We start from the raw sequence: 12,846 nt of genomic DNA, 5'->3' as shown, positions 1-12,846 counted from the left end.
ATTCCATCTGGTTCAAAGAGTTAAAGAGATCACAGATTTATTAAGGGTTCTTTGTTCATCTAAACCAAAACCACTATCCAAAGTCTCAATCCAAAGCTCCTGAGTTTGAATTAAAAACAATTAAAGCCTTTCTTCCTCCTATGTAGTAAATGGCATGGTGAAAAGAGAACTATCTTCTGCATAAGGGAGACCCAGGTTCTAATTGTACCTCTGGAACATATTGGACCTGTTCTACTCTGCCCAATTCCAGGCAGGTCATTTAGGTAACTCTATGAGACTGTAAATTTCAGAGTGGTTGCCAAAATGCTTTTGTAGAGGGTGTTCCATCAATCAATGAAGTCATAGCTTTGAACCCATCCTCTTCTCTCTCATAAAATAACAATAAGAATAAGAATTTTAAAAAAAGTAAGACAATTGTCAATAGAGAGTAGATACATATTCACTCTATACTCACCATAACTCTCTCCTTCACATTTTTCACTTTCAGATCAATCTCCTTATGTTTGCCTGGAACCACAGCATTCTGAATATTTCCTGTATGAGCCTGTCACAAAAAAGGCACAGTCAACAGAATTTTTCTGGATGGTTGCTGCTATTTACATCCCACAATTAGGTCAGAGACATGTTACAAATCACATATACACTCTAAACATATGCAAACCTTCCCATAAGTATGATGTCAACAAGAAAGAGCCTTTAGCATATCTTTTATAGGAATCAGGATGAAAGGCAAATTGTGACTCTAGACTGAGCTTCATCCTAAACCAGAGAAAAAGCAAAACATGTGCAAATACAACCATGAATTTTTACTTTATTAAGCTCTGCATACTGGAATGTATTCATGTATACATAGGGCTTTCATTGACTGATTTCATCACAAATTCATTAATAAATACATTCATTAATAAATTACATTCATTAATAAAAACAAATTCAGAGATAGCTGAGACTATCCTGCTGACTTCTGAGAGTATGAGACCTAGTAATGATAGTATCCTTTTGTACATATTATGCCATATGCATTGATGTTGCCTTTTTTTTTTCAGCCTGTGAGCACCTAGATAGCAAGGATGCTTTCCACAAGCTTATGCCATCTGAGTGTAGATTGAAGAGACTGAAGTTATTTAGCTTGGAGAAGAAAAAAAAACTTAAGTGGGAATACAATAGCCATCTTCAATTATTTGAAGGAATGTCTCATGGAAGATAAATTAGATGTATTCTACTTGATTCCAGAAAGCATATCTATGAGTGACAAAGGCAGACTCTGACTTGATATAAGAAAAATCTTACTAAGTTAGAGCTGTCTAAAAGCAGAATGTGCTGCTTAGGGAAGAAAGTGGGATCACCCTTACTAGAAGTCTCTAAGCTGATATTGGATGACTACTTGGCAAGCATGTTGTAGAACAGATTATTGTTCAAATTCTGATGTCCTTGGAGGTCCTTCCCAACTCCGAGATTCCATAGGTTCATGCCCAATTACCTATTTGGTATAGTGCACTAAACTGTACAAGTAGAATTCACCAAATGCTTTTGATAATTATTTTTCATTTCACTGATCAGAGTTTTATCAAAAGTCTATCAAAGTTTTTTCTTTAAAATGCTGTTGATATCACATAAATTGTTCTCCTGTTTCTGCTCACTCCACTCTATATCAATTCATATAGTCTTCCCATGTTTCTCTTAAATCACCCCTTTCATCATTTCTTATAGGTCAATAATATTCAATTCCATCCATATACCATAACTTGTTTAGCTGTACCCTATTTGGTGAGCATGTCTCCTCAGTTTATAGTTATTGCTACAAGAAAAAAGAGCTGCTACAAATAATTTTGTACATATGGATCCTTTTCCTCATTCTTTAATCTCTTTGGAGTATAGACCTAGTAGTGGACAAAAACATGGGAAAATATGAGAACTAAAGGAACAGAACACAGTAGAGAACATTTGGGTAAAGATCAGTGAAGGCAGTAGAAGCAACTTTGTCATCAGAGCATACAGAAAGAAACAGGAAAGAGGTAATAAATGAGAAATTTGAGAAATGTTTTATAAGTATGGCATGAAGGAATTACATAGTGATGGAGGTTCAATTAACAGAACATTTGTTGGAGCTCTCTCTAGAAGCAGCATAGCAGCTATTCATTTCTTAGGCCAGTCTAATTTTATCCTGCAAAAAGAGGAAAAAATACCATGGGAACCTCCTATTCTGGTTTTAATTCTTACCAATAAAGAGGAAGTAGCTGCTGAGGTGGAAATGTTGAATAGAAGAAGAAAGACTGGAAGAGTCTGACATGCACTTTTGATATTTGGCGTGTGGAATTCAATGGGTTCAAAGAAAGCATAGGAAGCATTCAATGGTCTAAAATTTTACAAAGAAGGTTGGCCTAGGAGGGATGAATAACTCTTAATAACAATATTCTTTAATGTTTTTTTAGGCAATTGGGGTTAAGTGACTTGCCCAGGGTCACACAGCTAGTGTTGTGTTTGGTCTGAGGCTGGATTTGAACTTGGGTCCTCCTGACTTCAGGGCTGGTGCTCTATCCACTGTGCCATCTAGCTGCCCCTTAAAAACAATATTCTTAAAGTATGAATATGAATAATTCAAATGAGGAGAAAAAAAGAGAATGAGCTAAAGAGACTTAGGTGGCTGCACAGGGAACTCACCAGTCAATTGGAATTTTAAAAGGGCATGTACAGAAGATGTAGCAAGGGCAGGTGAGAGAGAATAAATACCAAAGTGTGGCAAAGCCCTGTAGGAACATTGTGAGGGACACAAAGACACCGAATAAGTTGAGGCTAGTGAAGAAAGCTAAGAATGACAAAAAGTTATATTGAGAAAGCTATATTGAGAAAGAGGAGGTGCAAAGAAAGGCTAAGGCAATAATAATTAATGATGCAGAGAAAGTAGAGGTGCTCAGTTTTTATTTTGCATCTGACTTCCATGACAGGAAAATGATTTTTGAAAAGGAAAGGATCGAACAAAATTGGCTAATTAGGAACAGAAATCCAAGACAAGTAAGGAGAAAATAAGAACCCAACTCAGTGTAGTTGGTGAATTCAAGTCCCAAGGGCCTAAATGAACTCCATCTTAGGGCACTGAAAGACCTAATAGATGTGACTGCTTAGCCACTGTCAATTATCTCTGAAAGACCGTGGAGAAAGGGAAAGGCATTGCAAGATTAGAGAAGGATAAGCATCGTTCCTGATCTTCGAAGAAATAGAATGGAGTCTTCATATTACAGGCCAAACAGCTCAACTCCAATTTTTGGCTAAATTCTAGAAATGAACATCAATGGAAAAAAAAAGGAGCGTCCCAGGAACCAGCATGGCTTCATCAAGAACAATTAATTCCAGAATAAGTGTATTTACTCATTAGACAAGTTATTAGGCACTTGGACCAAAGAAATGTTGTAGATGTAGTATACCTACAATTTTTACACTACAAATTCATTCACTACAAATTTTTTTAAGGCAGTTCTTCACACATGTTCTAGTAGGACAAAAAGTACCTGTTCAAATAGCTGGGCAGCTTCCAGGATTTTCCTTTCTTCCTTCAGACAATTAGAGATGATCATAGACATCTGTATTGGATCTTCCTGAAAATTATCCTAGATTCATGGTATGAAAAGCAAAATTGAAAATTCAAATCAATTGTTACTGAAATTGGAAAAACATTTCCTATTCCTGAAGTGCACCTGTACTCATTTATCATCATTTATATTACCTAGAATTTAGTAATTTCTATTAGTTCTCTTTCATTTATTATATCAGAACATTTCTTTATCTTTCCTTATTAGAACAAATAACTTATATTTCACTTGACTAAAAATACTTAAAATATTTTCATACATCATTTACCATTTGGGGACAGGACAAAATGATGTCTATACCTCACATACCTAAAAAGTCTATGTTTCTGACACCCAGTTTTCCTAATCCATTTGTGTAAATGTGTACAGTATTTCATAAGATTATCATTGGCTTAGAACTTAAAGAGGTCTTAGAGATCACCTAATCCAACCTCTAAGTTTTCTAAATAAGAAAACTAAGGCCATAATAGATGAAGTGACTAGCTTAAAGGCACATGGGTTTGATCTATGATTTGAACCCAAAAGTCCCTTGACTCCAAATTCAGCATGATTTTCATTGCTCTATACTGTGTTCTCTAAGAAGTATTGATATAAAAGACATGTTTTATATTATGTGTGAAGCTAAAGTTTTTATGAAATGAATTGTTTCACTTTACTTATGTTGTAAATTTAAAAATTCTGTACAATTAGTTTATTTTAAATGGGAGCTGTAGGTAAGTTAGTATTACCTAATCTTCATGAATTTCCAGGTGACAACATGGCAACATTTCCACCAAAGACTAAAACATACCTGAAGATTACGCTTGCTTTTCCTTATATTGTGTTGTAGCAAAAAATTGTTCTGCAGAGAAAAGCGGCTATAATGTTCATCCAACTGAGAGAGAAGTTCATGAAAACACACTGTGGAAAAGGAGACATCCATGGCAGCATGTTCCCTTGGAGATTCAAAACAGACAATTATTCATTCCAGATAATATGAAAAATGGCATGTATGAAAGTCTGCTTGCATGATACATTGGAAAATATTCAGAGTCAGAGGACCTGGACTCAAATTCCAACTCTGCCACTTATTCCCTAGGTCTTGATCCAGTCACTTAACCTCTTTTAAACTCAGTTTCTTCATCTGTAAAATGAGAGGGTTGGACTTAATCTAAATTTATGATCCCACATGGAAAAGGTTGAGGGACTAAATCTGTGATTTCACTGATACGGGAACTCCTGAATGAGAGGATTCCTGCCAATAATTCAGGTTGGCACTTTCTCTGCAACTTATAGTCAGAGAAAGTTGCTCAGAGCAATGAGAAATTAACTGATTTGCCCAAGGTTACACAGTCAGAATATGTCAGAGAGGACTTAAACTCAGGTCTTCCTGTATTGGAGGCCAGCTGTCATGATTATTTTTCTAAATGGAATATAACTTTTGATTTCACCACCTTTTCCATATTTCACAAGATAGAAGAAAAGTTTGTATCAAGACACTCTAAAAGCTAATTCAACCAGAGATACTTCAGAAGATTTGTTTAAACTGATATAGAACCAAGTGAGCAGAACCAAGAGAATGATATATCCAGTAACCACAATAATGCAAAGGAAAACAACTCTAAAAAGACAAGAGAATTCATATCAATGCAATAATGAAGCCTGACCCAATAAGAATGATGATGGAATATAATTCCTCCCTTTCAATATAAAGGAGGCAGACTACACATACAGAAAACAGCACAGTGAGGCATATATTATCAGAAATGATTGATGTGTCTGTTTTGCTTAACTGTACTTTATTAAAATGGAGAGTTCTGGAGGTGGGCAATTAGGAAATGACAGCAATTTAAAAAAAAAAAAACGGCAACCCACTACTTTCTTAAACAAAAGAAAGCTAATTGTAAACACCTTTTTATTCCAATATAGCTTTGATTTTCTTTTAATTGTCCAATTCTTTAACTTGCATTTTGACTTGAAGATATATTCCTTCATTGTTTTCAGTATTAATTTAATGGATTTGAGGGAACACAGAAAAATAACAAAATTTGGGAAGTTGTAAAAAAGAGTTTAATATCTAAAACATTTAAGCCTTTTTTGTACCCAGGTGCCACTTGCTATGATGACAAATATTCTTCCTTCACAGATCACAGAATTATACAATTTAGAATTAAATGGGATAGTCATTTCATTCACCCCATATCCAACAGGTATCCCTATTATAAACTACTTGGCAAGTAGTCATTCAGCCTTTTCCTAAAGACTCCAATGAGGAGGAGCCACCCTCTCTTAAGGCAACCCCTTACTTCTGAATAGCTATAAATGTTAGGAAGTTTTCCCTCACATCAAGCCAAAATTTGCTTCTTGAAGCTTTCACCAGTTGATCTTGGTTCTGCTACTGGAACCAAATAGTACAGTGCCTCTTCCATGTGCCAATCCTTCAACATAGCTAGAATGTCTCCCTAAGGCTCTTCTCTAGGCTAAACATCTTAAGTTCCTTCAAGTAATCATCATATGACATAGACTCAAGGCCCTTCACCATTCTTATTGCCTTCCTCTGGATGCTCTCCAATTAATCATTATTATTCCTAGTACCTATAAGTGAACACACTACTCCAGATGTGGTCTGACTATGGAAAAGTACAGGGAGATTCTTATCTATTTGTGCTTTTCTTGATGAAGCCTAAGATCACTAAGCCCAAAAGTAGCTTCTTGGCTGCCATGTCACACTGTTGACCAATGTAGAGTTCATAGTCCAATAAAGCCCTCAAATCCTTTTTTCAGATAAACTGCTATCTTGCCATGTCTCCACCATCTTGTATTTGTGAAGCTGATTTCTCAAACCCAAGTACATGACTTCATATTTATTCCTACTGAATTTTATCTTATTAGATTTAGCCTAATTCTCAAGCCTGCCATGATCTTTTAGGGATGTTAACTCTGTCAGCCATTGTGTTACTTATCCCTCCCTGTTTTGTGTCACCTGAAAATTTGATGGATATGCCATCTATGCCTTTATCCAAGTTGGTTGGACTTAGTATACAGCATTATAAAATGTAAGGTATTGGTAGTGGTAGAATTTGAATTTCTACCTCAATGTCTTTGTTACTGATTTTCTCTCTGTGTGAGTGTCCTTCTATGCCTAGCCATATCTATGCAATTCCTGCCCATCCTTCAAGGTACAATATCTGGGGCCATTTCCTTGATTGTTCAACTGGAAGTGATCTCTTCCCCACTATGAATGACCTTTGTACCTCTCCTATTACATTTTTCATATCCTGTCTTCTATGATGATTATTTGTATACCTGCCTTATCTCTTTGTAAGAGCTTCAGGACCTGGGATTGAACCAATTTTCCACTGTATCACAGGTGCTCAACCAATATCCCTTGAAGGAACGAATGAATTGGCTCATGAATGATCCATTTAAGAGATACAGTAAAGAACACTACATTCAAAGTTAGGGTTTTCTTCCCAGATCCATTTAACCCTGAACAAATCATTTCACCTCCGAACCTTGGTTTCCTCATCTGTAATGTTACACTATTTTCCTCAGAGGATTGTTATGAGGGAAGAGTTTTGTATGCCTTAAGGCACTTTTATGAACATGTTAGTATTTGCTTTGTCAACATAATTTTAACTAAATCAATAAATCATTGTCATACCCACAACTTGCAGACAAAATTTCTTTCTATGTCCAAGGGGCTTCCTTACCAGTCTTGCTTTTCCAACCAAGGTGCCAGATACTGTCTAATTTCCATAGGAAAACTATCATCATAAAGTTGATGCACTTGCTCTAGGAATTTGGAGTCAAGTCCTTGTAGGTCACTCCACTGAGACATCCTATAGTGTAAAAGAAATGTACAATGAATTAAAGATCATAGTGTTCTACAGACTGAGAAAGAAAGCTTGGTATTAAGAAAAATAGCTCAAGGTAAACACGAAGAATTTAGGAAAACGTGGGAAGACTGCTGTGAACTGATACAGATTAGAAAAAAAGCAAAGTCCGAAGAACAATATACACAATGACAATATTGCAAATGAAACCAACCTTAAAAGACAAGAAAAATCAGATCAAATACAGTGATCAATATTGGTTCCAGATGACTAACACCGAAACCCTCTACTTTCCTCTCAGTAGAAGTTATAGACTATGAGTGTCGAATATTATAGTCATATAACATTCTGTCAGTCACTATATCAGATAGTTTTGTTATGGGGTCTCAAGGGAGTGAAATGGTAGATGGATTACCGGGAAGCGACTAGGATATAAGAATAAAATGCATTAACAATACATTTCAAAAACTAAGAGCTCAACAGCAGAAATTTTAGCATCTATAGAATCATTATTTGTCAAAACACTGCAGCCTGATCTCATACAACCTATTTTTTGGGGGGTGAGGTAACTGGGGTTAAGTGACTTGCCCAGGGTCACACAGTTAGTGAGTATCATGTGTCTGATGCCAGATTTGAACTCAGGTCCTCCTGACTCCACTGCCAGTGCTCTATCCACTTCGCCACCTAGCTGCCCTTCATACAACCTATTTTGCTAAAGGCAAGAGAAAGTGTTTGCCTTTAAAATTATTTTCCTTTCCCAATTATAGGAAAAGGAAAGTAAAGGTGTTTTTTTTTCATCTACCACTAAATTAGCTGTCATTTATGTCCTTGGGGGCTTTTAGCACATTATAGCTGCAGAGCCTAACAAAGTGAGCAGTTGCATTTGTGCTTACTCTTAGGTTTTCAGTGCTAGATCTTCTAAAATTTGGTTCTTAATCCATTTGGTTTTTCCCCTGTGGATGGTTAGGCTGAAATCTTCTAAATCAGCATGGATCTTTTAGTAGGATCTACAACATTACAGGGCTTGATACAATCAGTCCATTGTCATCCACAAACAGAATCATCTGGAGAATCTCACTCTCTATAAAGAATCCTTCTTTGCCCGTGTGTATCAGAACTGTTGAACAAAGTTATCTCTTTTGCTACATCTTTCAAGGAATCTTGTATGATTCTGAAGTCTTATGGAAGACATTTATTGGAGGAAAGCCTTTAAAGTTGCAATTTCTCCAAAATTAAATTTTTTTTATAGTTAACAATACACGCAGTAGAAATGCTGTATTGGCTATACCTTTTAGTCAACTGTGTGGCTGCTCTAAAATATCATTTTTAGAAGTCTGATTATTCAATTATTATGCCCTTGAGGATGATTTCAATGCACATGTACCCTATCTTAGACATAAGAAGGTACGAATATGTATTAGTAATTATTAATGTTCTCTTGGTTGCCTTTTGGAAGTGTAATAACAAAGGCAGAGATTTTTTTCCTAAGCCTTTGTTATCCTCCCTACTTACTTTCAGTTTCCTTGAGAATCAATCCCTCACTGCCTTTATCTCCAGTATGTTCTTTCTATGTTTACTAGGTCAAGTAGAGCTACTCTTCCCATCCTAAATTTTTTTTAGGGCCATTTCTCCTTCCCTGGGTAGCACATTGGGAACTATGACTTTACAATCCAAATGGATCCTATGCTGTAACAGTAGAAGGGATTTGCCATGCCGTAACAGTAGAAGGAATTTTCTATAAAAATTTTTATGGAATTTTTCCATTTTCCAGCTATATGTTTTCCAACCTTCCAGCTTAATCTTTTAATTCCTTTGGGATGACTTTGCTTAGTTGGGTCTCTCACCAAACTTTCTTTAAACTTGTTCTTCCCTTCAGGGCTTCTCAATGTTTTATGCAATGATACTGCTCATAATCTTCCACCATACTTTGCTCTAGTAAGCTCTTACAAATAAATGTATGCTTTAAATGACTGGTACCCTTTTCTGCCATATCTCTTCATTTCACAAAATCGGGTGTTGACTGGCAGAGGCACTTTTTCTGCTATGGATTTACACTGATTATATTTTTTAAAGAAATAATAATAGCCTATATAAATGTTGTCTTTTTTTAAATCCATTTCCCATTTTTATGCTAATAGCTTATTTATATAAGGCACATTTGAACTACCTTAATTCCATGTCTCATTTTTATTCTAGCTTGATACTGATTTTGATCTTTGTTCTAACAAGTCTGACTATATAGACGACTGATTCAAAAATGATTACCATATCAGTAATCAGTTATCTTCTGTTAAAATATAACTAATTTCATTTTTTAAAAATTTTATTTGATTCTTGTCATGTTCCTTGCCTGTTCCCATATAGCATTCATTATATATAAGAAGAAGTTCCAATATCGTCTACAGGCTTCTGATCTCTTTGATTTCTTACTCCTAAACTATGTTTTCTACCATATTTTCTCTATCACTCTAGATATATGTATTTAAGTAACTGAATTTTAAAATATATATGGATTTATTTGGAGGGAAAGAATTTCTTTATTTCCTCATCCTCTATAACAGATGATAGATCATAAGCTTTAGTTATTTTCATGCTTATCATGCTATTCATGAACATTGCAAAACAAACAAACAAACAAAAACCCCAACCAAACAGCTAAGAATCTCATGAAATGATGTTTCTGGTTGCCTTCAGATACATGATAAAACCAACTCCATCAACTACATCATTTGTTCTCCAAGAATACTCTGTGGACAAACCTTCCATTGAGACTCAATGTTATCTTCTGGCTTCATTTATAGTAAGAATATCAAAATTGCTACGATTCAGTTGCTCTAGCAGCATGTTCACTTATTGGTTCCTAGAAAAGGATATTATATTGACAGCACCTACAATGAAGTAAATTTCTATAGACAATCTAAAAACTGCATAATTCTTAACCTCTTCTGTCCTCTACTCTGCCATCATCACAGTAGCACTTGATATGGTAAAAATCAGAAATAAAAGGGCTGAAATGAGAGTCAGTAAGCCTAGTTTCTAGTCCCATTTCTGTCCCTGTTTGATTTTAGGAAAATCACTTCATCCCCATGGGTTTTAGATTCTTTAACTCAAATATGAAAATATTCGAGGTTCTTTCCAATGCAAATAACCTATGATTGTAAACATACACACACACAAATACATGAGAAATGACTGAAGGCAAAATAATTTTTCTAGCAAGTTCCAATAGCAGTTGCTCACTTGTGGCATATCAAATGCTATAAATTAACTGAAGTATAATTTGCCACCCAGACACATCTGGGTAAATCTTGAGAGATAACCAACATTCAACTGAATTTTTAAAATGTTTACTGTTTGTAGACCACTATGATAGATGCTTGGGAGATACAAAGTTTAGATAAGAAATGGTTCCTGACTTCATGGGGCTTACAGTCCCAAAGGAGTTTATGATACCAACACAACTGCAAAACAAATATGGTACCCAAGATTTTTTTTTAAAAGCACAAATAAAGTATTATTTACAATCCATGATAAGTAAGATCTTCAATGACTTAGGGACACAGAAAGCAGTGTCCCAAAGCAGGTAGCATCTGAGTTAGGCTTTAAAAGGAGGATTAAAATAAATTGAATGGGGGAAGATATTGTACACAGAGGAAATTCTGTGAGTGGAAAGGTATATGTAGGGACATAATATGAGAAAAGACTGGAAATATAGCAGGGCATCAAATTGTGAAAGGCCTTGAATATCAGGCTAAGGAAAATGAACTTTAGACTTAAATAGTATGGAACAAATAAAGATTTCTGGATAGAAGAATTATGACTCCTTCTATGTAGAGGACAATTAGTCTGGTAGCAGGGTGGATTGAATGTGAATGATGATGAAGAGACAAAATTAAGGGGATTTAGCAACTTAATGTATATATGAAGTGACCAAAAGGGAAGAGTCTAAGATAATACTAAAGTTTCAAACTTAGGAAACTGGTTGAAGGAGATTGCTGATAGAAATAATGGGTCTATTCAGTTCCTTTCAACTACAAAATGAAAGAAAAATCTTAGATGAGACGATCTGTAAGGTCCCTTCCATCTCTAAAATTCTATGACTCTGCTTAAAGTGGGACAACCAGGTCGTACATTATATACTGCATCCCCAGATAGTTTAAAATTTAGGGGTTCTTAACCCCGAGTCCATGAATTTGTGTGTGTTTTTTAAAAAATGTTGACAACTGTCTTTCAATACAATTGATTTCATTTGTATTTTATTTATTTTTATTTACATCTACGTATTTTATTTATGCATTTAAAAATTATTCTGAGAAGAGTGCATAAGCATAAAAAAGAGGTCCATAAAACAAAAAAAGATTAAGAACCCCTGCCTCAAACACTTTGCCGAAGGTGACAAGAGTTAACATCACTGGGGCTAGAATCCAGCTCCTTCAACTTCCCACCGCACTATTTTCCACTAAGGGCAACTCAGTTGTTGCCTTCCCTAAGAGATTCTCCCCATTTGCTAGTGGGTTTTTTTTTTCTTCTCCCTCCTCAGGTGTTTTGTGTTATGTTAGCCCTAGATAGCTCGGTAGCTAATTACCCTAGATATCACAAAACTTTAAAGCTGGAAAGGACTTCTGACATCATCTGGTCCAATCCTCTTTTTATCGATGAGGAAGTTACTTGAATCCACCTGGGATACCCCAGAGATACCCCATCTCTCTGACTAAAGGATGGAGCTGAGAGAATCGCTCCTTCCCAAGCGTCTACTGCCTCCCCATCCCTCACCGCCAGATTGTTTTAGGGAGTGTCCTGCAAATACTGGTTGATCCCGGGTTCCCTAAGCAAAGATAAGACACGTCTTCCCCACCTGCTCCAGAACCGTCTAGTCCAAGCTCCTCCCCAGTACCTACCTTCTGCAGAGCCGAGAGGCGGGGGTGGTACAGAGCAGGCTGGACGTCAGCTATCACTCCCCTTGATCAGAACTGATGCCAGAAACCTTTCCTGGAGGCTGTCTGGGATAGTCTGGTTAGCAGGTTCAACTCTATTCTGGGGTCCGTCTGCAGCAGAGCAAAAATAACTGGAGCGAGAAAAAGCAATGCGCGAAGAGCCCGTTCGAGTTTCACTTTCCACTCCCTGACCAATCACGGAGCGAGCTCGTTCTCGTCAGGCCAATCAAAAGAGGCTGTTCCCTCCTTGGCCCCAACTCCCCTCCGTAATTTAGCTCTCTGAATTAATTCCTGTTCCCGTTAAGTCCCTCACTCTGATGTGGGCATTGTCTTCAAAGTGCAATCTGTCTTCCGGGTCTCCTTTTGCTAATGTTAAAGGAAACCTGCGGTGTAATCTGGGGCATATCTTGCAAATTTCATTTGCAGTTGAAAACGAAACTGCAAAAGTTATGTTTCAGTGGCGGGCAGCAAAAAGACGTGCCAAATTGTCTGTGTTAGTAAGTAAGTTAA

General features: G+C 36.3%; 1 protein-coding gene across 1 annotated transcript in view; it reads right to left on the bottom strand.

The window, feature by feature from the left end:
- The window catches only part of STAT1 (signal transducer and activator of transcription 1), a 58,466-nt gene extending 45,932 nt beyond the window's left edge, over positions 1-12,534 (bottom strand). Inside the window, exons 1-5 of the mRNA XM_020993534.1 lie at positions 12,301-12,534; positions 7,280-7,408; positions 4,378-4,522; positions 3,507-3,605; positions 455-544 (exon numbers count right to left, since the gene is read on the bottom strand). Of these exons, the coding sequence (XP_020849193.1) occupies positions 455-544; positions 3,507-3,605; positions 4,378-4,522; positions 7,280-7,407 (462 nt within the window). The 5' untranslated portion in view covers position 7,408; positions 12,301-12,534. The remainder of the gene's footprint in view (positions 1-454; positions 545-3,506; positions 3,606-4,377; positions 4,523-7,279; positions 7,409-12,300) is intronic.
- Positions 12,535-12,846: the final 312 nt, after the last annotated feature.

This window comes from Phascolarctos cinereus, unplaced genomic scaffold, assembly GCF_003287225.1.
Source record: "Phascolarctos cinereus isolate Bilbo 61053 unplaced genomic scaffold, phaCin_HiC Scaffold_726;HRSCAF=1367, whole genome shotgun sequence".
Taxonomy (NCBI): domain Eukaryota; kingdom Metazoa; phylum Chordata; class Mammalia; order Diprotodontia; family Phascolarctidae; genus Phascolarctos; species Phascolarctos cinereus.
This window is presented reverse-complemented; position numbering and strand designations above follow the sequence as displayed.